The sequence below is a fragment of the Rissa tridactyla genome, chromosome 6 (genome assembly GCF_028500815.1).
Source record: "Rissa tridactyla isolate bRisTri1 chromosome 6, bRisTri1.patW.cur.20221130, whole genome shotgun sequence".
NCBI lineage: Eukaryota > Metazoa > Chordata > Aves > Charadriiformes > Laridae > Rissa > Rissa tridactyla.
The window spans coordinates 12,366,129-12,392,204 of NC_071471.1; the positions used below are offsets into that span (position 1 = coordinate 12,366,129).

Below are 26,076 nucleotides of genomic sequence, written 5' to 3' on the forward strand. Positions count from 1 at the left end.
CCATCCAGATCTGAACGTGTGGAAGATGCTCTTTCAAGAAAGAGGAGACACCTGAACTTTGATTTTTGAGTGGAAGGGCTCTTTCCACCTCTCATACATCCATGAAATCACTGGTTGGGATTAAATCCTGGAGGGAGGAGGGACAGGGAGCAAACCTCGAAATGATCGCTTGGGTTGTGTTGACCTTGCTGCTCTTCCAGCAGTTCATTCTCACTGGTGACGTCCTCGCTCGCTGGCTTGTCTCACCCTCCTGGGTTGGTGCCTCTGAACACGGGGGTTGCAACAGACTCTTCGTTTCGTCGAACCCCCTGAGGATGGTCTTGTACCTGCCTACGAGTGTTAGAACATCACAGCAAACGGTGGAGGCGGGTAACAGGTGTCACTCGTGTGGTGGTCACACCTCTGGGGCTGCCCCCTTACAAGCATCACAACGTTTTGTATTGTCAGAAAAAACCTGTAGAGTTACAATGTACCGACAGCCTGAAATAAACCCCGAAAAGCCGGCTGTTCGGGGCAGGCGCTTCTGGCAGTGGGAGGAGCTGCCGCTTCAGTCCAACTCCTGTGGACTTCCAAGAAAAAGGATCATACAGGGGTGGCACACGAATCCTGCAAAGATTCTGGCATGATCCAGAATAAAAGCATCTTTTTACCGTCTGCAAGAAGCACACACCCCCCCTGCCCCCCCCGACATTTCTTATGTATTTCATTTTTATGCAGATTATAATTATAAAACCCCCTTTTGCTAACTAACTTTCTGAGAAGTGAAATGATATAAAAGAGCAGGTTTGTGTGTTAGAATCATTGCAAGTATGTGGCACGGCTGATGAAATTCACACTGAAAGGTACACAGTGCTATTTAAGTGAGTGCTGATAACATCGCAAGCACATCTTTGTCTGGTCTTAACTTTTTAATTTTTCAAATTGGAGCGGGGCTGGTATTTTAAAGAAACCCAGAGCTCCCCCCACCAAAAAGGTGACGGTGTTACAGGCGGATTCAGGCACTCGGGGGACTGCTGACCCGTCAGTCTCAAAGCAAAGTAATACAATAATGCAGCGGTTCGGCTTCAGCATTTGCATATAATGAAATCAGAAAAGGCATTACTACTTCTTCCTTTTTTTTTTTCTTTTCTTCCCTCTCCCCCCCTGCCCCCCTCATTCCACTTGCAGAAGATCCAGGAGATGTATTTTTTTTTTTTTTTCAGGTCAGGTTAAAAGGAGGATGTTTGGCGTCTTGGTAAGTCTGCGCAGGGGCAGTGCTCTGTGGGGGTGAAGAAGCGAGAAAGGTAAGTTGTAGGATTGTTTCTCTTCCCCAGTATGTTTGAGAAGAAAACCGGGAATGTTGGCTTTGGCCGGCTCGCTGGCTGGGAAGTGGCTGGTGTGAGCTCGGCAGCAGGAGGGAGGGCGGTTTTGGGAAGCAGCTGGAGCTGAAGTGAACGGTAACGCTCTATCCCACCGCTACAGGACAGGCTTGAATTCTGAAATTCCAAAGTCCTTTATTTGCCAAAAAAATGGAAGAAAATACAAAGTAAAAATACAAAGATAAAAGCATGCCAGCACAAAATGTCTCCAAACTACTTTTACAAATTATGAGAACCTTTGTTATTAAATATTCAGTTTCTAAACCCACCCACTGAGTGATACAGGTAAGAGTAGACCAAAAGGAGGGTAAGCGCCGTTTGTGTCCTCCTTACAGTAGTTCATGCGCTTCATTGAGGTTCATTTCTGATTGCATAGACCTAAGATGCTGTGATGTAGAAATGCCGCACTCCAAAAATACATACCGTTAACCACTTCAGGGACCTCTTTTTTTTTTTTTTTTTGGCCTTTCAGGCATATTTTGTTTCAGAAAGTAAGCACGGTCCCTTGGTTAGAGTATCTCGAGTCCGCTTGCTTAAATCCTTGGTGCAGGAGAGGAGGAAGGTTTTCCGCAACATTTTCTGTAAACCTGAGACTGTCTGGAATTTCCTTTTTCTTTTCTTTTTTTTTTTTTTCTGCTGCCCAGGCCTGTTTTGCGGCGCTGCCGCGCGGTGGCAGAGCAAAGAAGGGGAGCCAGGTCGCTGCCTGGGTGCCGGGAGCCAAAGCCGCGATGCAGCGCTCACTGCTGAGATTTCAGGGAAAAGAATGGGGGGGGGGGGGAAATAAATCAAGCTGGCGGCGTTCCAGCAGTTATTGCATGTTGTATCACACCGTATCTCAGTACTGCAGAGAGAATATTTGTGAATGTAAAAGGAAGGAAAGGGCTTTGTAAAGCACACGGGGCTTAATTTTGCTAGACAAAAGCAGACTAGAGAGAACAAACACACACAAATGTAAGTTTTGTTTATCATGCAAAACCAAATTTCACTCCCTTTTCTGACTACTCATAAGGCAAAAGGAATCCAGCTCGTACAAGACTTGAGCCTGAGCTGGATTTACAGTGAGAACCGTGAGAGCTGTGGCCAAAGGTATGCAGCACGGGCAGGGGCAGGGACAGTTAAGACGGGGGACGAAGGGCCGTGGGTGGCGTGGGGGCTCAGCTCGGGCTGCGCACGCCCGAGAACCTGCCGAGCTCTGAGCTGCTGGTGCCTGCGCTCACAAACTGGTGTTTTGACTATCCCGGAAAGAAAAGCTAAGGAGGACAGGAGTTCCCAAATTTACCTTGCTTATATGTACTGCAGCTTTAGAAACCGTCCATCCATAGGGTTTCTAAACCTCTGCCTCCTTTACTCATTCACCTGTGGCTGCTGAATTAGGGTTATTTTCAAATGTATTGGTGAAGGAGAATGGATTTCTACTCCTGGAGTGAATAATATAAGTTGCTGCAAGTTTTGCACTGATAGCAGGCTTTTGTAGCTTGTCCTTATATTCACATATAAGGAAAAACATTTGCTGTAAGTTCGTTTTTTTTCTGAGATTGGCTTTTTGTGTTGCCCTACTAGAAAGCAGGAATTAAGTTTTGAATCACTCTTTTTGTCACAGCAGCAGCAAACCTCTGTTTGTGAAAGAGAGAGCCATGGGTTTGGGGGCCATAGGGCTCAGCAGAGCAGCCACGAGCGTCTGGCTCCGTTTATCGAAGCCAGACTTGGAAAAGGAAGCTGGTGACAGTTCAGGCAGACTGGTGTGAGATGGAAATCTGGATGGATTGATGCCATGGGTTGAGTTAAAGCCTCTCTGCAAAAGGCAAAGGAGGAGAACAAGGAAAGATCCTGAAGCGGCAGGTGACCCGCGAGAGCAGGAACAGCAGAAGTAGGCTCAAGGTTTGACCTAGCAAGAACAGAAATGCCAAAGCAAACGTGATGCACCAGGGCAGGGGCTGCTGGAGTACCAGCACGGGCTGTGTCTGCGTCCCAGCACCCGTCTGGTGCCTGAGAACAGGGTGTCGCTTGCTCAACTGGTGAGTCCTCGAGTCCTTTGGCTAACTCCTTCCGTCTGTGAAAACTAAATTGTGGGTTCCCAGGAATATACATCCTTTCTGGAAAAGGATGTTGCTCTGAACTCCCGCCGGGGGGCGGCAGGGGGAGGAGGAGGAAATGTAATCTGCAGAGAGGTTGCAGAATCACCATCTGGGGAGACTTTTCAAAACTCAGCTGGATGAGGTCCTGAGAAACTTGCTCTAACTTTGAAGCTGGCCTGCCTTTGAGTGAGGAGGTGGAACAGAGACCTGCAGAGGTTCCTTCCAACCTGAATTATTATGTTGTTCTGTACGGTGCCAGGAAAGCTTCTTTTTGTGGCAATGCCAGGGCTATCCCAGGTTAAAACCTTAAAGAGACTATCACTAAGTTATTCTGGAATGGGACTTTACATAATTGGCAAACTGGGCATTCCAGTACTGCTGCTTATGGAGTTAAAAGCTGACAGCGCTGAAGTAACATGAAGGTTTGGTTTCAGCCTAGAATGGGGTCAGGTTCTTCTTGTTCCTTTGAGGAATCTTTGTCTTTGGAGAGATGTAAAATTTCATCAAACTAAAAGACCGCACTGGACCCAGACGGTGAAGAGAAGAGGTGAACTGCTTTGCCAGGTTCTTCAGGTAAAAAGTGGACGCAGCTGGTTACAATTACTGGTTGTGCAACTGCCATCCTGTCTTCATTTCTGCAATCATTTCCTCATTTCTTTCGCATTTGGGCCTTTGTGGAATCCTCCCCAGTGAAGCTTGTCCCCTCAGGGTTATAGTGATGACGGAGACGTGATTCAAACACCCTGCTGCTGAACAGAGCCGCTCTGGTGTGCCTGCTGCATCCAAAGAGGCTTGTCCTGGTTTGGTTAGTGTGCTCCCTGCTAACGTCACCTTTTACTGTGGAATGGAAGTTGCCTTGCAGCATCTTTGCTAAGAACCTGGGCATCCAGAAGTTTCCCAAATATCAAATCCAGGATCCTGGGGTATATATATGCATCTAGATAAAATAGCAGCTTTGCTCAAGAAAAAGAGAATAAATCTCCGAGCCCAGCTTAACCGAAAACTTCCTCTCTTTCAGGTTTTGATCCTGAGGAGAGAGTCACTAACCTCAAGAAGGCAGCAGTGTGTCCCACCTGGGCATCGGGAGGCAGGCGTTACACTTCAAAGGCTCCTGGAAAAGTTGAAGCTGCATTGTAGCGATCAGCCAATGACTTATTTGGTGGTTAATGCTTAGAGGTATCGTCTAGGGCTGAACGTTCCATTGCGCTCGCGTCTCTATGTACAAAATGCACCAGGGTAATTGTGTGTGTGTGTCTACACAAGGGATCTGTAGAGTGGTGCCTGCCTGGAGATCTGACCCTGGCACTGGCAGCTCTCTCGGCTGTTCTGGCAGAGATTCAGGCAGGGATGGCCCGAGGAGGCACGGTTTGATACTCTTACAGTGAGGTAAGAGGAAACAGAGTGTACACAGGCCAACCAACCATGTATTTCAAGGCCAGGTTGGATGGGGCTTTGAGCAACCTGGTCTAGAGGGAGGTGTCCGTGCCCAGGGCAGGGGGTGGCACTGGATGGTCTTTAAAGTCCCTTCCAACCCAAACCAGTCTGTGATATCTGGGCACAATTACAATTGCTGAAATAAAATACAACACCTGAACCCTGTCCCAAGCTGGAGAAGGTAAGTACCAGATATATTTTTTTTATAGAATCATAGAATTGTCAGGGTTGGAAGGGACCTTAAAGATCATCTAGTTCCAACCCCCCTGCCATGGGCAGGGACATCTCCCACTAGATCAGGTTGCCCAGAGCCCCGTCCAGCCTGGCCTTAAAACCTTCCAGGGATGGGGCTTCCACCACCTCTCTGGGCAACCTGTTCCAGTGTCTCACCACCCTCATGGTGAAGAACTTCTTCCTAACGTCCAGTCTGAATCGTCCCATCTCTAGTTTTAATCCATTCCCTCTAGTCCTACCATTACCCGACATCCTGAAAAGTCCCTCCCCAGCTTTCTTTTAGGCCCCCTTAAGATACTGGTAGGCCACTATAAGGTGTCCTCGGAGCCTTCTTTTCTCCAGGCTGAACAGCCCCAACTCTCTCAGTCTGTCCTCATAGGAGAGGTGCTCCAGCCCTCTGATCATCCTCGTGGCCCTTCTCTGGACACGTTCCAGCAAGTCCATGTCTCTCTTGTAGTAGGGGCTCCAGAATTGGATGCAGTACCCCAGGTGGGATCTCACAAGAGTGGAGTAGAGGGGCAGAATCACCTCCCTCGACCTGCTGGCCACGCTTCTCCTGATGCAGCCCATGATACGATTGGCTTTCTGGGCTGCTAGTGCACACTGACGGCTCATGTGGAGCCTCTCGTCCACCAGCACCCCTAAGTATCTGTGTATCTACGATGGCTAAAATAGAGGGCTGGTAAGAATATGTGATAATCACCTCTGTGCTGAGTAACAGACAGCTCCTAGGTAAGGAGGAACAGCTTTCGCAGCAGAGCATGTGCTATTACCAGAGACACCAGTTGTGATTCTATGGGGAAAGTCGGTTTAATTTTGCACACAAAGCAAGAATTCATTAGTGTTTCCTCTCTGAGATCAGAGCCTACTTCATGGGTGGAAAATGAGTTTTTGCCAACATTACTAATTCCTTTACCAGTTAAAGGATCCCTCTGGTAACAGAAATTTAGCATACTAGGTTAGGGTTGGGTTTTTTTCTTCATTATCTCAGCTTAGTCTCTTGGAGAAGGCTTACAGGTTAGCGACGCAAGAGAGGGGAAGAACACAGGGAAGGGACAGAACCGGTGCACACAAGACACCGCAGTTTCAACACACCTGCTGAACAGCATGTGTGTCTTTGTTTGCAAATATACTAGAAAATACTTTTACAGAGACAAAACACTAGCCTGAGGAAGATGTTATGCACAGGAGAATAGGTAGAAACGTTAACTACATCTCAAATTCTTAGCGAAACATCACATCGTGTAGTGCTTTAACTGTCCACGGATTCATACAAGTAAAATATGTCCAGTATCAACTGCAAGAGCTTGTGGTTTAAAGCGCGAAAGGGGACTTCACTCTCCCCACCCACTGTCATGTTGCCTTGGTTTCCAGGACACTAAGAAAAAAAGTGTGACTTGCGTTTGGAAAGATTTCTAGACATACATTTAAATTGAGTTGATTTGGCAGTTCGTCACTCCTGGTATAGAGTCAAGGGGACAGAATGGCAGAGGACTGAACTGAGAGAGAAACGACCACTGTAGATGTTGCATGCAGTTGCTACAGTTAATCATTAGATGCTGGCATTTATTGCACATCTGTGGACATAACAGAATTTATATATAAACAAAACAAGGTGCAATCACCATTTTTAATGAGCGTGCACGATAACACATTGTAAAAAGCCTTTTTATAGAAATCACCTTATTGCAATTACACAGGAAGAGAAAAAAGGTTCTCAAGTTACAGTGTACAAAATAAAGCACATCATTGCTCCAATGATGGATTTCAGAAAAATCCCTAAGTGTCTTGGGACTGAATGCTATCCAGTTTGAAAAATATCGATTAAACGTCTTCCATTTCTCTATGCTGAGAGATCTGAGATAACTAGTTTATCTGACTTGTCTCCAGTTTCAGAGGGAGATAAGACTTCATCTGTGTCATAGTCTTCTTCAAATGATCTGCAAAGATAAAAGGTATGTCTTTAAAAAGCTGTATTTTGGTGAGAGCTTTTTCAGGTAAGTTATTTCAGTGGCTACTAAAGCAGCTGCCTAAAACAGAGTAGCATGCAAGATGTCGGCCTCGAGGGGGATATTTATAAGGCATTGGAAACAGGGCCGGAGTAACCAGTATTCTGTGAGCTGACGTGACTTTGTGCTCCCATCCATCCTCATTTGTAAGTTCCAAAACAATTTTTCCTTGGTATTCAGCATTATAAAATCTGAATCCAGTTTTGGTAACAATTGTCGGTAGCTCACAGTAGCCTTAACAGTTCAGCGTAGAAATAAAGTCATCCGGCCCTAGAGGAGATTTGGCTTGTTCAGTCTTGCTCGGAAACACCTGGTTTCCAGAGGATCTTCTGGATTAGGGTATGTTTTGACACCCCCAGAAGAACAATTGTGGCCATGCTGTCATGTTCCTCTCTCACCTGGTTTGAAGTTTAACATCCAGGTTTTAGCATTTATGGCCTGGGGTGGTTTGGCTGCGAATTCTCAGCTCCAGCCAGTTCGGGCTGGTTGGGTTCTGTGCTCTGCAGCAGAGGAGAGCGCTTTGGGCTCTCATCCTGTTCCTGTTCCTCAGAAATGATCTTTTTAAGATGTTTTCCCTCCAGTCTCAGCACACTACAGGTTAACTTCTCAGAGCTCCCAAGAAATTAAAATTCTTCCTTTTGTTCTGAAAGCAATGCTGCTTATGAAGGGAACGTTGCAGCAGATGTCCCAATGGTAAGCACAGGAATAGCTCTAGTTTGTTCACTGATAAACTGTGCTGCAAAAAGGTTAACTCCTTTGATACCCCCAGCATGGATGGTGCCAAGAAAGAACTGTCTACCGCTGCCTGTGCGGTTCTTCACTAACCCATATGCAGGCACAGCAAATCCTTGGGAGCCTGTCAGCGTTTGTGTCCTGCTGCAGGGAAGATTCTATGTTATGGTCTGTGGTCCCTATCTGAAGAAGACACGAACAGCAGAGAGATCTTCTGGGACATTTTCATCTTCTCTTCCAGAAAGGAAAGCACCTGCTGAGTAATTCTGCCACCTTCTGGATCCTTGCATAAGTGGGAGAAGGGAAACACTGGTCTGGATCCTACACCAATACCTGTTCTCATTATGTATGCACGGATGCAAAGAAGTACAGAGCTCCATTATAATTTTTTTTCCAGCGCCTTTTGCTTCTGGCCTACACCTTCTCATGTCTTCTACACAAGGGGCTTCCCATTGTCTTTTCCCACGTGAGTTACTTCTCCACTTTGCTTTTTTGCTCCTTAAGGCTCAACAGTGCCTTAAGTTTCCACCTTGGAAAAGATGCTTTGATGCTTTCCACCTTTATGGCTAGGAAGCATCCAAGGGACAGCTTTTCCAGGAGATTAGCACTAATCACCTTCTCTCCTTCCAGGCCAATTTCAAAACTTCACAGTCCCATAAATACACATATGGGCTCATGTAGATTAAATACTTATTCCTCAAGACTCAACCACAGCAAATCAGAGAAGGCAAATTACTCCTGGAAATTCTTTGTCCTTCCTTCTGGGAAAGACATTTTGGCACTGGGTGCTTTGGCGATGTACTTCTTCCCCCTTTCCCTTCCTTATGCTGCTGCATTCATGAAAGTGAGTGACTCAGCCATCATCCGACTCGAGGGAGACAACGAAAATGGTCTAAACTGCCCAAACCAACATCATCTGATCCTGTGTCTTTGTCGCACCTATCTGACTCCGGGCAGGACTGCTCTGCATTGTGCCCTTGCTCCTTGCTGCTCAGGTGAAGGGGATTCTTCCCCATCAGCAGCTGATAAAAGATGGCCTCTTGCTCATTATTTCCCTTCCTCTGAAGAAAGATCTCTTTCCATGAAGGCAACTGTGGCTTCCATGTACATTAGCTGGCTGAAACTGGTTTCTGGAACAGTGAACGAAGTGGTGCCCGCTTCTGCCAGGCAGGCCATAGCCTGGACAGCAAGAAAGGATTTCTGCAAAACCAATGTTATATCTGCATTAAGAGCTTGTGTTGGTCAGATTCGGCTACTGGTTCTGCCTTCAAATGACAATGTGAGCATACATTCGCCAGGGAACGGACTCTCCGTTGAATCTCATACACAGACATGTAAAGCAGAGCATGGCTGAGAAATGTTCTGATCAGCTTAAGCTTCCAGCGAAATGTGATGCTTCACTGCTGTCTTGAGCAAGACAACACCTTTCTCTTCTCTTATTTTTGGTGACTGTAGCTCTCAATAGAGTCACAGCACCCCTGAAGTCACTCTGAGTTTCCACTGTATCTTTATGAGATTCCTCTTCCAGGAGCAGCACTCTCTCAGGGGCCAGCCTGCAGCCAGCCAGACACTGACTGGTTTTAGAAACCTCCCAGAGACGCTATGGACAGGGCTAAGTCACCAACGTGGTACACACTTACTAATTCATCTGCGATCGCTCAGTGATACCAGATTTCAGATTCTGCCAACTAATTTAGCCAAAAAATCTTCCCATCTCTCATAGAGCTCATAAACTTTCTTGGTTTTGTGGCCAGTCCCTGTTTCTGTCATCCTCCAAGGACAGCAGAAATAATGTATGTGCAAAAACTCAATGCCTGTTTCTGGCAAATTTGTCTGGGCATCCAGCTCTTTGTTTTTCTTTTTCCCTTCCTTTTTTCCTGCGTGGTCTGTTGCTATGCTCCACAAATGAGATCTAATCCTGCTGCCATGGCTACAGAGCTTTTCAGGGGCTCTTAAAAGCAAGCAGCAAGGTTGCTGACGTGCTCTTTACAGGAAGACACAGAGCTGTTTCAGACAGCCTTCAACCATCTGACATCACCTGTCACTTCTCCTCTGGTTTTGGTGAGTTTGGGGATCCAGGGTCCTGCAAAGCTTTTATGGCAGACTCCTATTTCTTTTCGGTGCTGAGGACACAGGTGTTGCAAAGCAGCTGCAGGGAACACAGCAATTTTATCTTCCGTCCGGTGTTACCTCATCTTCCATTGTGAAGGCCACAAAAAGGCAAGGCAGCACAAAGGAGATGAGGGAACAGCCCATAGCTGTTTGGATGCACATCACAGGGAGAGGGGGAAACATAGCTCTCAATAGCTTTGCAAATCTCTGCGGCTAATTAGTAGGTGCTACTGTTATCCCAAGCAGGTTTCACTGTGGGAAGTTTGAAAATTATGCAATCTTCTCAGTACTCTTACTTTAAGGGCTCTACAGCTACTGTTCAAGAATGGATGAAATCCTGAATCATGCAAGATTAAGATGGGATAAGCGTCCTTTGGATGTGTGTTATATTAACCTGGAGACTTCCAGAGAAATACTCTCAAGAAGATACTAACACAGACACAAATCTAAAAGACAATTATACTGAGTCTCCATTAGGAGCCTCTGCACTCAGAGAGGTTCTGGAGCAACTGCTCTGCCTAAATTCATTGACTCTAAGGATGTCACTCTAAGGTGGAGTGTCTGTCCATAATTTTATAGAAAGCTGCAAAAATGAGTGTAGGTATTGCGAAACCAACAGTGTTTTAAAGAAAAAGTCTCAATAAACTTAGTAAATGAATGAAAATGTTGAAAGACAGCTTATGAAGAGCACAGACTAACAGGCATAAAGTTTAGCAAAAAGTAAGATTATTTGACTGAAGAAAGTCTCCGCTACGTATAATAAATACAACAGAGCTACAGCTTCTCATCTATGACAGTGGGACATGTTCAATACACAGCCAAAACTAGCAAAAATCATTTGATCTCCTTTTTTGTATGGTTGCTAAAAGCAAAAGGCTTTGTCCTTTTTCCCAGCTATCTTCGTTACTGCAGCGTGCGTAGCTGATCCAAATGGCTGTCCACAAAGCAGCCCAATTGTGACAAATACACCAATAGTGCCTTTTGGAGCAACTGTTTCAGGCTTCACGTGCTCCAGTGTTGAGTCCCAGTGACAACTCCACTAATCCACTACCTCTGTTAAAAGTGGCATCCTACTAAACCCCAGCCGGAGCCAAACCACGTGTTGCCAGGGCAGAGCGATGCCCACACTTACCCTTCTTGTAACTGTTCATTCCCAGACTCCTCAGCCACAAGAATCTCGTACTCTTCGGCAGCGTATCTGTCCCAGTCAGAGGGTTCAGGGCCATCGTTTTCAATGTCCTAAAGAGATCAGACAGTCAAGCACACTAAGCCTGCACCTCCCTACAACTGTTTACAATAGGTCTAAACAAGTGAGAATAGCAAGCAACTGCATAGAAACAGCTAGTCAAAAATTGCAATCACCTTAACTGAAAGATTCATAAATATCTTAAACCATTTTAACATCTGCAGATAAATAACTATGAAAAAATATATCCCTTAGTCTATAAAGCTCAGTGTGTGACCCGAGCTGCCAACAAACTGAGCCTGCTTCATTTCAGAAATGCTGCACATTAATAACCGCGCATTTTCTTTGCTCTAGCTCAGCAAGCCCTGCATCTGTGCACTTTGTAATTGGTTAAAGAACTTAGTGATTTAAAATCTTTAATTAGATGTTAATTGTAACTGACTTTTTGAGGAACTCTTCACAGTTTGCTAAGTTTGGGCACGTTTGAAAGAAGATTACAGAATAACATCCTTATAAATATTTGGCCCTCCGCCGTTTACTATAAAATGGGGGAAATAAGTTATTCCCCATGGCCCCACTTGACTGCTCTTACGATGATCCAGTTTAAACAAACAAACAAACAAAAAATAGGGTGGTTCTGGCTTGGGATATATTTAAGCCTCGAATCATGGAACCACAAGGTTCCTCTTAGAGGTTATGTGGGAACACAGCTGGGAAGGGAACCGGAGTTGGTTTTGGCATCCCCTCCACTTTACTGTATTTGACCAGATAAGAGGCTTCTGGGAGATAGCCTTTAAGCTGTAGTCACATCTGGTTTCACTGGATATGCAATGGGAGCCAAAGGTGAGGGACTTCACACCAACAGCTGACAAAACTCAAGTTTCCGAACATCCCACAGTTAGTGGCGAGCAACAACTGCAAAGTACAAAAGCCACAATCTGCTCCTGTATTTTCTCTGCTTGGGAAGAGAGGATGAGGTGTGACAGTGCAGCCAGGCTGATAGCCAGGCACACTCTGCAACATCCAAACCTTCCATCTAGTCTTCCATGTGTGGCCTGATCATGGAGCTGGCATCTCATCTGCCTCAGCCCCCGTGTTGTGGAGAAAGTCTGTCTCTTGGGCGCTGTTTAGGCTATGGCAAAATTTACTAGTGCTGTTTTAAGGATCAGACTCCAACCTGGATGTTTAATAAATCTTCGCACGTAGCTACTTATTTATGACTGCAGCTGTGTAGGGGGCAGGAAGAGACAAATGGGATTGCAAGTTCTGAATCTCACAGCTACTTTCTAAACTGAGCGAATCAGGTTCCCTTCTAGCGCAGCTGAGCCGGCCTCTTTCAGGCTGCTGAATCATGCAACTCAGCAGGCTCTGGGCATTCTCTCTAGAATCACACACTGCACTGCCAGTGCTGGTGTAATAGGCTCAGTGATGGCAACCGAATCACAGAATGGCAGTTCAACTTGTGTTGGAAGAGACACAGGAGGTCTCTAGTCCCAGCCTCTGCTCAGATCAGGGTTTGCTATGAAGTCAGGTTCGCTCAAGGCTTTGTCCAGTCACATCTTGAAATCCTCCAAGAATAGAAGCTGCACAACCTCTCTGGGCAACCTGTTCTGGTGTTTGACCAGCCTACTTGTGAAAAAAGTTTTCTTACATTCAGTTGGATTTTCCCTACATCCAGTAGCATCCCAAAGATGGGTTTGAGAAGGCCTGTGTTTAGAAATAAAGGTGATTTATACCTTTTGCACTGCAAAGGGATCCCTCTGTTCATTGTCCAGATACTTCTCTAAATTGAAGAAGGTGTTGTAGAATACGTGAGCCATTCTGCACCTCTTCAGGTCTCGCAGGGTTACTCTTCCTACAGAAAAAAACCCCGCATTATTGTGCTACTGAGTTCTTACTTAGTGAGAGACTGGGCCTGTTCCTTATCAGTCTTACCAAAGTTTCAGTTATAACACCAATATTACAAATTACAATATTACAAAATTTCTTCCCAAGTCAGTCAAGGATTTTAACGTTATTCAATAAATAGGTTCGCTTATTAGGCTTAAATCTGACATGCATATGGAGGTATTTCACATTCATGTGAAATGTGAAAGAATGTGAATGGGGATGGTCCGGTTTCATAATCTAGACTGTCAGCACATCTCACAGCTGGAATAGACAAGACTTTTTGCTCCAGTTCCAGCAAGTCAATTCACAAGGTCTCTTGTTTAAGTATTCCAAACCTCCTGATTCATAACATTATGGCATGATAACCACTGCTCAGACTTTGACCTTGTGCAGTAATTTCAGCCCTGTGATTCTAACACAAGGCTCTACCTATAGGTGGGTTTCACAGTGACATTACTTTCTCAATCCGCCACAGATCAAAGGGGATGGAAACTCCTACTAAACAGGACCTACCTTCCCTCTCTGGCTTAACGAGATCAAGCATCTGACACAGCAAGTCATGAAATGGCAGTGGTTCTATGCCCATCACTTCCATCCGCTCACATTGCTCCTCGTAAAAGTACTCCAGTTCATACATGGAGAGCACTCCATCCCCATCCAGGTCCATGCACCGAAACCAGTACTCAATGCTAGAAAAAAGAGACAGGACTAGTGAAAGCACAGCACTGCACTGGGAAATCCATACAGCAGAGATTGCAGCAATGCACATTCCCCTTCCCCCATCTTCTTAACGCTCTTCTGCCCAAAGGCTGGCATAAAACCAGGGAAGAAAATACCCTTTGGGAAGGACCAGGGCACAGGCCAACCTGTCAGTCTCCTAGGTGGCTTGTGAGAACAGCCATGCTCATGACCTGCTTCACCTCATAGCTGTAGCTAGCGTCCATTGTGCTGCACCTCAACTGGCTCACATAGGTTAGGGTGTCCCTGTCTGATGCAGCAGCAAAAGTTGGCCAAACACAACCAACTCTGAACCCAGGACGCTGGCTATCGCTGAGCGACCCTGGTGAGCAATGAGGTGGGCTTGGGATGCACTTATTTCCTCTACTCCTTTAGACAGAAGGCAATGCTTTCAGGCAGTCGCACTCTACATCCTCCCTTCCCCTCTGCATAGTCCAACCCTGCATTTATGAATTCTTCTCATTTTTAATCATCAGATTCGTTGCCCTAATAATCACATGCAGATCTAGTTCAGCTCTGCATACTAGTCTCCCACTGGACGTACAAACCAGGCACATGGGCAGGTTTTACAAAGCAACAGAGTGAAGTTTGCCTACAAACCCTTCTTATGCACTTACTACATGCATGAAGGGAACATGCCTATCTGCTGCAAACATCTCATGGGTTTATCACCAGAGCCAATGCTTCATAGCATGGAGTAACCAAAGGGATTGATGACTACCAAGACATTTAACGTTACAAGAAAACTCCGCTTCTACACAATTCCTCCTTAAGAAAGGCAAATGATTTGACCAAACGTTGACAATAAGTTGCTTTCTTCCTAATAATCACTGGAACCCAAGCTGCTGTCTCCTGTAGAAAGCGGTAGGTCACAGAAGTTTCTATAACCTTATCTGCTCATCTTAATACTTTTACTAAGACACAGAAATCACTTAGACCTTGTAGCACTCCTTTTGTCTTCCTCTGAAATCAGGAGCCACACAAAATCAGCATAACTCATGCGGCCTTCCTTTTGAACTTCATTGCCTCTGGAAGACACACAAGAGGAAAAAAAAAAAAAACAAAACCAAATCACCAGGCTCCTAAATACTCAGAATGTTATCAAACGTATTTTTCAAAAGCCCCAAATCATTGGTGAGAGAAAATGGGGTATTGTCACCCACTTAGTCTGTACTCCGCACACCCTGCAGCACCAGTCCTCCTGTGCTTCCCCCCAGGCACAGGAGTTGCTGCCTTGCTGTCGCTGCAGGGCTGAGGCTCATCTACCACATCCCCTCCCACAGCAACTGCTAGGCTGTTTTACTTTTCAGATGCTTTAAGGCGTTGCTCCCCAGCTATCCCTGGGCCACTGCGGGGCACAAACACCAAGTGCCTGCATGTCTCCTCCAGCTATGCCCAGCTTATTCTACGTTGAGGTCTATAGGTGGTCATCCTATGGGATTTTTTAATTTGTTTTCTTAAGATACCCAGAAGTCTCACTCTGTTTTCAGTCAGCTCCAACTGGAGAACCACGTTGGAAACCATTCTGATCAGTGGGGATTTTTGAGAGTATCTTGCATTTCTAACCAGCCTGACAGAAATTCCCTTCACTCCTATCTCCAATCAGTATGCTATTCCTCACCTCACCACGGCGCCGCTGAATATTCGCTCAATAATCCTGTTTGATAAAGCTGGAAACAAAGAAAACACGGAGAAAATGAAGCTACAGGTCACAGGAATAATTACAATTAGTTGTTTATGCTGAATCCACACAAAGCCATTTCCCATTGCTAGAAGAATGCTCTGTCTACATTGCCTAACTACCTCACTGGTCTCTGTTCAGCAGCATTTTGTAAAAAACAAAGATGATTCTCACAGTGCGTCTGCCTTTGTATCCTCCCAAACACCGTATTTCCCCACAAATATGGCAACAGTGTGTTATCTGCATTCTTGGACATGGGCAGTGTTACTCTTACTTTGCTGCAGTAGGATTTGCCACATAAGCAAATCCTGCTGATAGGAGGAGACCATTTCAATGGATATTGCAAAAGAAGTTGTTATCAAGCAAAAATCACGCATCAAATCCCTACAAAACACTACTTAGAGGAGCACGAGCTCTGTGGCAAGTGGCAATCCTACCACAGGGAAGGACAATGAAAAACAAGCATCGTTTTAGGTGAGTGAGAGGGCTTTGCCAGCCAGGACATGTGTGGTATAGATTGTTATGGCAGCAACACACCAGCCAAGCAGCAAGTACCAGTCTTGCACGCTGACCTCAGCCTCCCAGACTGATGACATGCTTCCCTTAGACCCCCACCTTAGCTCCTTCTACATGTTCTCCATCACTTCTGCAGTCGTGGCACCCTTCCAACACACCAGCCAGGCAGACCCAACCTGCACCACCCCTCAAATCCCCCTGGCATAATGCTGATGGGCTGCTGCACCACTGCTTCTCCCCTTCACCCACAGCACCCCTTCTATCTTTGGCTCCCCAGCACCCAGTGCTCTCAAGCCTCCTGTGCAACAAATACTCCATCCCCACACTCCAGCCTCCCAGCAGGGACCAAGTGTTCCATTATCATCTATCCCAAGTCAGGCACTCCTCCATGCTCACCCCATCCAGCCTGATTATCAATGCCCCTGAGCCCTGTGACTGCCACACTCACCCAGAACCTCCACGGCCTTCCCATAAGCACCTGCACTCATGGGCTACACCATTGACACACACACACTTACGGCATTGTCATCCCTTTCCTTCTTTCTTACTTACTTTAGCCCTTCAGGATCTTGGCTCCCACAAAATGTTGTCCCCATCCCCAGAGCTCCAGCAATGCCTGACAACTTGTGACACCTCCAGATCCCTGTAGCCCTACACATTACAACACCTTACCACACACTTCACCTTTCCTGCCACCTCCAGTCACACGTTGCGTCCAAACATCCCATTTCCCCAAATCTGATTCTCTGCCCCAGACCTACTTTCCCAAAAAGTGCAGCAACCACATGGAAGAATCCAAGAAGGTTTTGTCTTCAGGATTAAACATGCTCATCAATAGCTCAAGCTCTTGTCCAAGACATTACATCATGAGTCCTAACAGGTACGCACAGGGGCACATCATGCTCTCAGAACAGGGATAATCAGAAAAACAGCTGACCTGAGTGCCTCCATCTAGCCAACGCATACAGAACTTTGGATTTTCTAGCCCTTTGTGGATTCACCAACACTTGGGGGTGTTAGTGAACGAGAAGCTCAACAGCTTTTTTTTTTTTTTTTTTTTTAAGGCATCAAATTAACCAAATTAAAGCTAGGCTTTACTCTTCAGTGAGAACTTTCTATTTTCATCAATCCCCATTGTCCCACTGCAGCTTCCGGCAGCATACCTTGATCGCTGTACCTAGCCAGATCCTTCTGGCTGATGTAAAGATCATGGTCAGTGTCCAGCTCCCAGAATTTACAGTATATAACATAGAAGTGCTCATAGGAGAAATAATCTGTGATCTGATTTATGTCATCCTCTTCTTCCAAGAGAGCAAGAGTCTGAAAGATTACAAATAAAGTGGGAAGTTAAACTAGACAAAAAGGCAGCTCAGCAGCTCAAGTCCTCCAGCCCCCGTGGAAGCTGGGTGAACACAACTCTGAGAGCTAATCCAAAACGCAGCCTCCCTCCCCTGTACGTTTTGTTGCTGCATTCCTCAACAGGCACTTAAAGAGCATGTGACTTGGCTATCCTGGTTAGCGTATGTATGCACAATATTTCTGCTACTCCTGTGAACAATTCCTGTTAATTTTCAGCTATAGTGAAGAGCGAGGCAGAGAAACAAGAACACAACTGCTGTCTCAGCTGGGATCTGTCATTTGTGAAACATTTCTGACCTGCACCAGAGACTCTTAGAGCCATCTACAATAGCAAGTCCACAGCCTTCCACAGGAACTGAAATCTATCTTTATGCATGACACATCCTTACCTGGCTCCCAAGGGGAAAAATCAAGTCTTACTCCAGACTCACGCCTGGACTGGGGAAGGAGGGATGGATCCCAGCAAATCAAACCAATCACACTGGTATTCCTGGGCTGTCACTGACAGGAATTAGTCTCGTTTAACTGTGAGGGCTTAGACAGATTTCCAACCATGACATCTGTTAACCTCTTGTTACAAAACATTTAGTGACTATGTCCTTGCTTCATTCCCACTTCACACCTACCTCTGTCCTTCCCTCCACTCAGCCTTCCCACCAACAGGAGGGTACTGCATGTTTACCAGTGCCACCTCCCTGCTTGCCTGGTGCTGAGGCCACGGGACAGCAGACAGCCTTTCCAGACCAATAGACTGTGGCTGCAGGAATGGGAAAAAGCTAACAGACTCGATGAGGCCTGTACTCCCCTGCCCTCGCAGCCTCTCAGAAGGGAGGAGGCGAAACACAGCCTTAGAGTAATCCCAGGCAGTTGCGTCTCTAGGCAGGCAGGCTTAGTGGCCCTTCTCTCCACAACCATAAACACAGATGCATTTCCACACCCAAGGAACCCAACTGAGTCTCAACAAAATTCTCACATCCTGCTATCCACCAGGTTCAGTCACATCTCAAGCAGGGACAACAGGATGGCACTGCCAGACCTCCACCATTCTGACTTGCTGACACCCAAGTCTAAAAACCTCTGACCAATCACTTGCTAGCCTCTTCAGATTCTTTGTGGGTCTTTCCCATTTCTTTGCAGATGATAATCACTTGTGGAGGTTTTTAAATAACGAATTTTTTTCTTTTATAGCTCATGCCAAAATATGCCATTTAAACATACAGCAAAGAGCTGCCCAAGCAAAATTATGGTCCCAGAGCTGAACTTCCCTGCTGCAGGAGATGAAAGGCAGAGCAGATATGCAAGGAGAAAAAGGGGAAGTGTGTATAAAGGGAGAAAATGAGTGAATAAAGATGCAGGATAAGTTGTGAGGATTTGTTTACAACAGAGGTTTGGGAGGAACTGGGATCAGAGGGCATGGACTGGCATGAGGCAATCCAAGAACACTGATTTTTTCATTAGCTGATGTGATGGGAGGGACAGAAGATGTCTGAAAGGAGGAAGAGCATGAACTCATGCTTGAGGCTTTTGAGGAAGACAGCACACTACATCTGGAAGGGAGACCAGGATGCAGTAGGGAAGTCTCACTGCTTTAGCTGAGTCCTTAACCTTTCAGCCTAAAGACTGGCTTTTTAGGTTGGTCTGGAGTTGAGCAGCCAAAGACAGTTTTAACCTGGTGCTCTTCTGGGCAAAGCATACAGAGTACAGAGATCCAGATCTTGAAATCATAAGGACACGTTGCAGGGATTGTATCAAGGCTTAAGCTTCATTCATTAACCTTTCTGAAGAAGTCTACTGCAGAAGTGGAAATCAGCTCCTGAGATGCACGGTCTGGCAATCACACAGCACAGCACGCCTGACCAACCGTCAGTGGGCTGAGTGCCGCTTGGGAGTCAGGAAATTGGCCGTCCTACCCACCCCATATCGTAGGCAATCCTGCGGCTATTCTTGGCTGCTCACCGAGCCACTTAACATAGGTGCACTGCTGCGTCTTGCTGCCCTTCCTCTTTGGCTAGATAAGGAGCCAAGAGCCAATCTGCCTGATGCAGCTTCAGAGCAGTGGGTGGACAGTCACCCCTCACCTTCTGTCAGTGCACTCCTGGCTGCTCCAGGCCCTGCTCTTCTCTCAACTCAGACACAACTCCTCCACTAGCTCCAGCACTCTCCTGGCACCGAGCATTTGGCCTCCCTTGCTATACAGTATACAGCCACAGGAACAAAGGCATGAGGCATGGGTGTCTTGTTCAGGCAGAAACCAACATACTTGCAAGAAGTTGCTTTTCCTCAGCTCTGTTAAAGTGATCTTCCCCGACCAGGATCGATTGACTGTGTAGAATATTCTCTGTATAACCTGCAACACAGGAACAGTGCTCTTGAAATCAACTCCTGAAATATACCAGTTTGGGAGTTTAAAAGCAGTAACTTTATTTTGTTTATTCACTCATCCCAAGGGGACTTCTTTTCAAAAACTGTTTTGTGATCTTTTTTGTAGATACTACTATCCTTAACTCACAGTGCAATCTGAAAGTAACACGACAGTTTCTGAAACGGTATTATCCATTTCCACTCTGCAAATAATTTCACTGCTCTTCATTCACAACTTTGAGCATGCAGATGCATTATTTATGTCAGGGAACGCATTCAAAGTGCCAACGAATCACTTTGAAACTGTGTTTTTCAGGTTTTAGGCACTGTAGCTTGCATGGACCTCACTTGAAATAGCGTTCTGCATCAGAAAAAATAAAATAAAAAAAAAAAAATCAGGACTTTTGAAGAGGAAACGGGACATGTAAATGAAAGCCACAACTGATGTCTGACCTACTGTGTCTGTAACGATGCCTCATTCTCTGGGTGGCCCCAGTGAAAGTAAGCAGTAGAAGTTATCTGCCTGCATTCATCTTAGGTAGGTGTTAACCTCATTTGCTTTCTTTACTGATCTGCCTCTGGTGAAAGTGAGTAAAAAGCGTGGGGGGAACGCACAGACTGGTGAGAACCCCACAGAAATCGTTCACTGCAGGAGCACACTCCCAAGGACCTAAAAAGCAAACTGAACTGTTCGCAGGCCACTGCTGTTTAACTTGTCAAATATCATTACAAAGTGGGGAAAATGCAAGTGTGTGATCAAGCACGTGCACGAATAAACTTAACAGAGGAAACAACAAACATCTTCAACAAGATAAATTAGAAATATAATTAATTTGATTATCAGCACTGAAATCTATGGAATATAATTCTTGTCGACCAAACATAATACAAACCTTTGATGTCTCTGACACCATGCTGATATATTATCCTAGAATTTTTGTAAACCTTAATAGCGCATGCTATTCCAACATGAAAATTAACTTAACACAACAATGTGGACATTACAGGGATCAATCCAGGGCAGCAGGGTTGGAACTAGATGATCTTTAAGGTCCCTTCCAACCCGAACCATTCTGTGATTCTGTAATCCGGTTAACAATTTAAATGGGGTAGATTTGTTGCTTAGCTGGAAGTAGCTTCGAGTGGGCAATCACCATTTAAGGGCCATGCTTTGACTCAGTCACACAAGCGCTGGTTCTTGTCCAGAACAAGTCTGGAAGCAAGTATGAGATCGCCGAGTCTGCTTTGGAACACGCAGATTAGTGAGACCATAAATGCTGACAAAATGCTGAGCACAAATAATTTTGAGAGCACCAAGAATGATTTGAGGACTCAAATTGTATTCTGAAGAGAGGTAGCTAATATATTCTATTTTGGTGAACACAACACCTATTGGTAGCTATCCTGGTCCTTAAAAGCCTACATGGGGCCATGCAGGACAGCAGGAGGACTTTTTTCATCTCTCATGAAATATATAACTAGAAGCTGAAGTCAGCCTAATTCAGACAGATAAGAGTGCGCTTCTTTTGCACTGACATTGATTAACCACAGGGACAACCCCCAAAGGAACACTGCAGGCTCTTTACCGAGACTTCAAAGATGGATGTCCTTCTAAAGCCAGGTGTCAATTCCACTGCTGAAAGACGGATGTCCTTTCTAAAGTTGGATGTTAATTCCATTAAAACCAACCAAACAACAAATCTGTCCTAACTGTAGCAATTGCTGAGCAATGTTCTATGGCCTATGGAACGCAAGAGGTCAGACTAGGTAATCACAATGATTTTCTCTGGTCTTAAGCACAATGAAAAAGCCGTATGTTTGTTTCTTCGTTAATGCCTCTGTCAGCCACTGCCATTCTGAACTATTTTTGGACTTCGTCTGGCTTTTGCTTCCAGATTGCACAACAGCTCAGAGATTGAAGTCAGTCTCACCTCATACATAACCCATTATCCCACCTGTCAACTCTGTAGCAATTCTTAAAGATACAGGGTTTTCACACCGTTCCAAGGACTCAAAAATAACAATCCCAAGAATCAGAAAAAGGACCCCTAACCAGCAATCATCATCTTTTCCTCTGCCTGCAGGGTAATAAAAGACAACAAAATATCCCCTTGTTTGTGACATGCAAGAAACCATTCTCTATCAGACCACATTGATAAAGATGTTCCATCTGCTCTCTCCTCACCTAGCTGTAAAAATAAGGCATTCAGAGGTAAAACGGCATCTCTTTTCATCTGTTACCATGTCCAGTCACTCCCTGCAGGCTTTATTATTCCAATAATGGTCCAGTTTCAATGGATAGTACATAGTGTATATATCAGTATAAAATGTCAATACTTCCCTCTCTCTTTTCCAGGTTGTGAAAACCAAGCTGTCAAAAAAAGCATTTGGGAAACATCCTAGAACACAGCCTGAGAGGATTTGCAGCATTCTTGTCAGTTGTGCCTTACTGAAAGCCGTAACTGGCTTCATTTTTCCCAGCACGGAAGATTATTTATTCCGAATTCAGGACATAAGCCTGTGGAAGGGGAAGCCCCTTCCTATTTGCCCATTATCCTCATGTAATCTACCTCCAGGACCCAAACCATTGATGGGTCAGTTCTAGACCCTTCCCCAATGTTCCCATGGAAGAACAAAAGCAATACCACTTCTGGAAACACACACAAAGCTTTATTAAACCCCGTAGGCCATCTTCCCCTTACACATTCACTTTGGTAATACTGCATAAGCTGAAGCATTTTTCAACAAGCAATGTATTTTGCCAAGATGTTTTTAATTGACTCAGCTTTTCAACAACAGCATGCAGTGCTCACTCGGAGCCTTGTTTGAACATTCTGGGAGAAGTCATATTTTAAAAGCTTTTACAATAAATGCCACATGATATTCTGCATTGTCTTCACCACCTTCGGAAGTCAGTCTCTGTTGAAAGAAACACAAGTCATTTAATACAACAGCTTGCAGATACTAATACAGATTAAATTACAGCCTATTGCATCCAAAAGGCACCTCTAAAAGGTGAAGAGGTAGCAAAAAAGAAACCCCCTGAAATGTGCATACACATCTTACCCATACTAGACTTTTAGCTCATCTCCAGGTGATTTCAACCAAGTGATGCTGTATCCAGCAACGAACACATAAGCCAGTCTCTCCTTACGGCCCTCATCTGTAACACAAAAATAAAATGTGATTCTTGCACTGGCAGCAAATACAGCATTCTGTCACTGTAAGTAGGTATAAGGCACTCTACCTTGAAGGGATCAAAAGGATCCAAGTAGTTTCAAAATCCAAGGACAAAGCTGTTTCCTTCATTACCTCCTGGTGGAAATACTGAATTTTGTAACATTAAAGAGAGAAGTGCCAAACTGTCTGCGAAAGGAGATGTGAGAAATCAGAACTCCTGGTATCAGAGAGGAGAGCCACTGCTGCAGTGGGCCAAGTACTGCCACTCCAGATGGGAACAACCTGGCCCAACGCTCTGTCTGTCTCCTGAGGTCTTGACTCTTCTCCAACTCAGTGATCTGGCCAAGGCCAAACACGCTGAGCTCAGAAGGAATCTGTCTGTCAACACAGACACCCAGAAGAGCATGGTCCTGCCAGTGTGAGGATGTCACAGCTTTGTGAGATTCGACGCTATGCATCAATCGCCTCAGCCACAAGCACCACTGTTTCCTGGCTGCCTGGGAGCAAGCCTAGAAAGCCACCTCTGTCAGAGTATTGTGAGTAACGGTGCCTAAAGGCTGAGCATGAAGTAGGAAAGCATGGTGGAGACATAAGCAGAATCAAAAAAGCACGGAGGAGCTTCACGTACTCATGAAGGGTCTGGTCCTGCGACTGCTTTATGGTGGTCACGCAGGCACAGGGAAGGTGTGGAAAAGGAGAGAGGAAGGAAAAGGTATTGCCCTTTTTCGTAGCAGCCTGCACTTCCACTATCTTGAAGTGGAACCTCTGCTTCACACAGCTGGTTGCTCAGACCAGAACACGCACTGCACCCCGATGAAGTGCAGGAAGTGCAGCAATTGTTGCTTCAGGACACCGAGGGTGATCATTTGGGGAATTACTCTACAAGGATATTTGTTTCTTGCCTTTATTCCCTCATTTAGACCCTGAAAAATACAGGAACAGCATATGACTTGAGCGGAGGAACCTGGAAAGGCAGATGCACAGAACTGCCTTTGCCACGATCCAACAGCCAGCATCAGGACAACCACACACTGTATCTTGACCTGCTCACTGGCAAAGAACAACTGGTTGATACTGCAGTCAGAAACTGATGCTAGAGTGACCTTCAGTCTTTCAGCTCTTACCTCTCCATGTACTTTAGACACAAAATACCAGGATACATGTGCCACGGGCACCTCCCACACTCACCCATTCATGTGCCTCCATAATTCCGTGGCCACTGTTATACCTTAAGCATAGTAACTGGCCAGAGTAGGTATCTCTTGTTTTGCTCCATGGGGACTAAATATGCTGGTAACACACTGATGTTCACTGTCACGTTCAAGTGCACCTAAACATTTAAAATTGATTCCCACTATAGATTTTCATAAAACATTAGTGTGACAGTTCCGGTTTTGCTCAGAGCAACAGTGTCTTTCTGCCATCTGCTCCTTGCAGGAAAGGAACCAGCCTGTGTCTGCCAGTAATCTCCCAGCTGCCATGATGTGGTGCAGCTGGCCCCCATGCAGACCCTGGCAAGCAAACAGGAGAAACTCTAAGCCCTTGAGCTCTATTGGGATACAGCTTCCATCAGGTCTGTCATTATTTGGATTTGTTACCGCTGCAGAGATAAAGCATTGTAACGTTTATACCTTCTACGCAGATTCATACCCAACACGAGACAAGCTAGAGGCTTAAAAAAAAGTACAAACTTATGAGATAAAGCACCAGTCTAACTGCTGATTGCAAAGTTGGAACAAAGCTACAGAACAAAACCCAGTAACAAACACAAGTCACAGAAGCTCAGCAACTCAGAAAGACTAGATAGGCTTTCCGGCAAGAGCAAGAGGCAGGAGAATTGGACAGGAGACCCCTGTGTGCAATGGATGCTTTGTACCATGGAACGACCACAGATTTTCCATGCTTAAGTGACAGAAATCTTCAAACATATGGCTTTCCATGTCTCAGCAGCCCAGCAGAATTAGGGTGACTTAGCAGCTCTCAAAGACCAAAGAAGGACCTCTCATTTTCCTTCATCAGGATTAAAGGCCAAAAATATTGTGATTTTATATATTTGCTTAAGACCAGAAAGAATCATTATTAACCTTTTGAATAACCTCTTGTACATACAGGCAGATTCATTTTTCCTTTGGAAGTAGTTATTAAAATAACTCACTGCCAGTAATATTAAAAACACCTATTTTTTGAAATAACTGAAGGATTTGCTGATGGGAACAGTGACGATTCATAAAGGGAGGGTTGGTAAGCGATGTCACAGGAGATCAAAGGAGCCAGCCTACCGTCGTAATATACCGGGAATGGAACTCCGGAGCATCCTTCAGGAACGTCAGCCCAGGATGCGTTTCCACCACATCCTGCAAGACAGGACCAAATAAAGTGAAATAGATTTTCTTCTCCTTTTAATGTTTATAAGTTACTTGGTTTACAAACCGATACTTGTGCTTACTTCTCAAAGTGTATTTGCAGCATTAACAATAAAACTGAAATGACATCTTTTTATCTATAAAGTGAGCCTTCCAGAAGTATAAGTAGAATACATTTTCTGGGCAATACGCACCTGTTGGGCCATTTTGATTTACTTAAGGACAGAAAAACAAAGGAAGAAAGTTAGTGAGTAGATGAAAACTCATTTTCATTGAATGAGACAAAAAATTAGTTAGTTGACCATGCAACTATCTCCTCTCCAAGAACATTTTTTTTCCTCCATTCATTGAAGATATTAACATTTATTAGAGCTAGGTGTCAGAAATAAACATTCCTTGAAAGGTTGAGAAAGTTGCCTTTTATGTCCTCCACAACACAAAAGCTCTTGTAAGCCTCAGAATGTACACAGATATGATCGGTGTTTTTCCAAAATTTACTTGAACTACCTGTGGAGATGCCTCTTTCTCAAGATCAGCTTTTTGCAAGCCAAACACTAGGTTACGATGCCAATCTGCCAAGAAATGCATGACCAAAACCATGGAGAAACTGCTCAGATCTTGAATGAATCAGCTCAGATCCTGTATGAATCAACGTTTTTGTAATTTCTACATGTCTGACTCCTCCTCCATTAAGAAAAAAAACAAAGAAGCATTCAAAGATTTGCTTTGTCTGTACCATATGACAAAGGGATAGAGCAGACACAGTACCATTAGGGGTGTGACACGACCGGATTTTGGCCAGTCTAACTTGACGTCTAATATGATGGTGTAATATGGTGTAACATTGC

General features: G+C 45.1%; 1 protein-coding gene across 3 annotated transcripts in view; it reads right to left on the reverse strand.

Moving 5' to 3' along the window:
- Positions 1-1,348: 1,348 nt before the first annotated feature.
- Positions 1,349-26,076, reverse strand: part of PPP2R3A (protein phosphatase 2 regulatory subunit B''alpha) — a 61,406-nt gene continuing 36,678 nt past the window's right edge. For 2 of the 3 annotated variants that reach the window (XM_054206632.1, XM_054206631.1), the window contains exons 6-14: positions 25,145-25,219; positions 19,585-19,671; positions 17,129-17,285; positions 15,390-15,438; positions 14,707-14,796; positions 13,544-13,719; positions 12,877-12,995; positions 11,087-11,193; positions 1,357-7,041 (exon numbers count right to left, since the gene is read on the reverse strand). In XM_054206632.1, coding sequence (XP_054062607.1) covers positions 6,945-7,041; positions 11,087-11,193; positions 12,877-12,995; positions 13,544-13,719; positions 14,707-14,796; positions 15,390-15,438; positions 17,129-17,285; positions 19,585-19,671; positions 25,145-25,219 — 957 coding nt within the window. In that variant the 3' untranslated portion in view covers positions 1,357-6,944. Of the gene's footprint in view, positions 7,042-11,086; positions 11,194-12,876; positions 12,996-13,543; positions 13,720-14,706; positions 14,797-15,389; positions 15,439-17,128; positions 17,286-19,584; positions 19,672-25,144; positions 25,220-26,076 lie in introns of all 3 variants that reach the window. The other variant, XM_054206633.1, reaches the window with a different exon arrangement.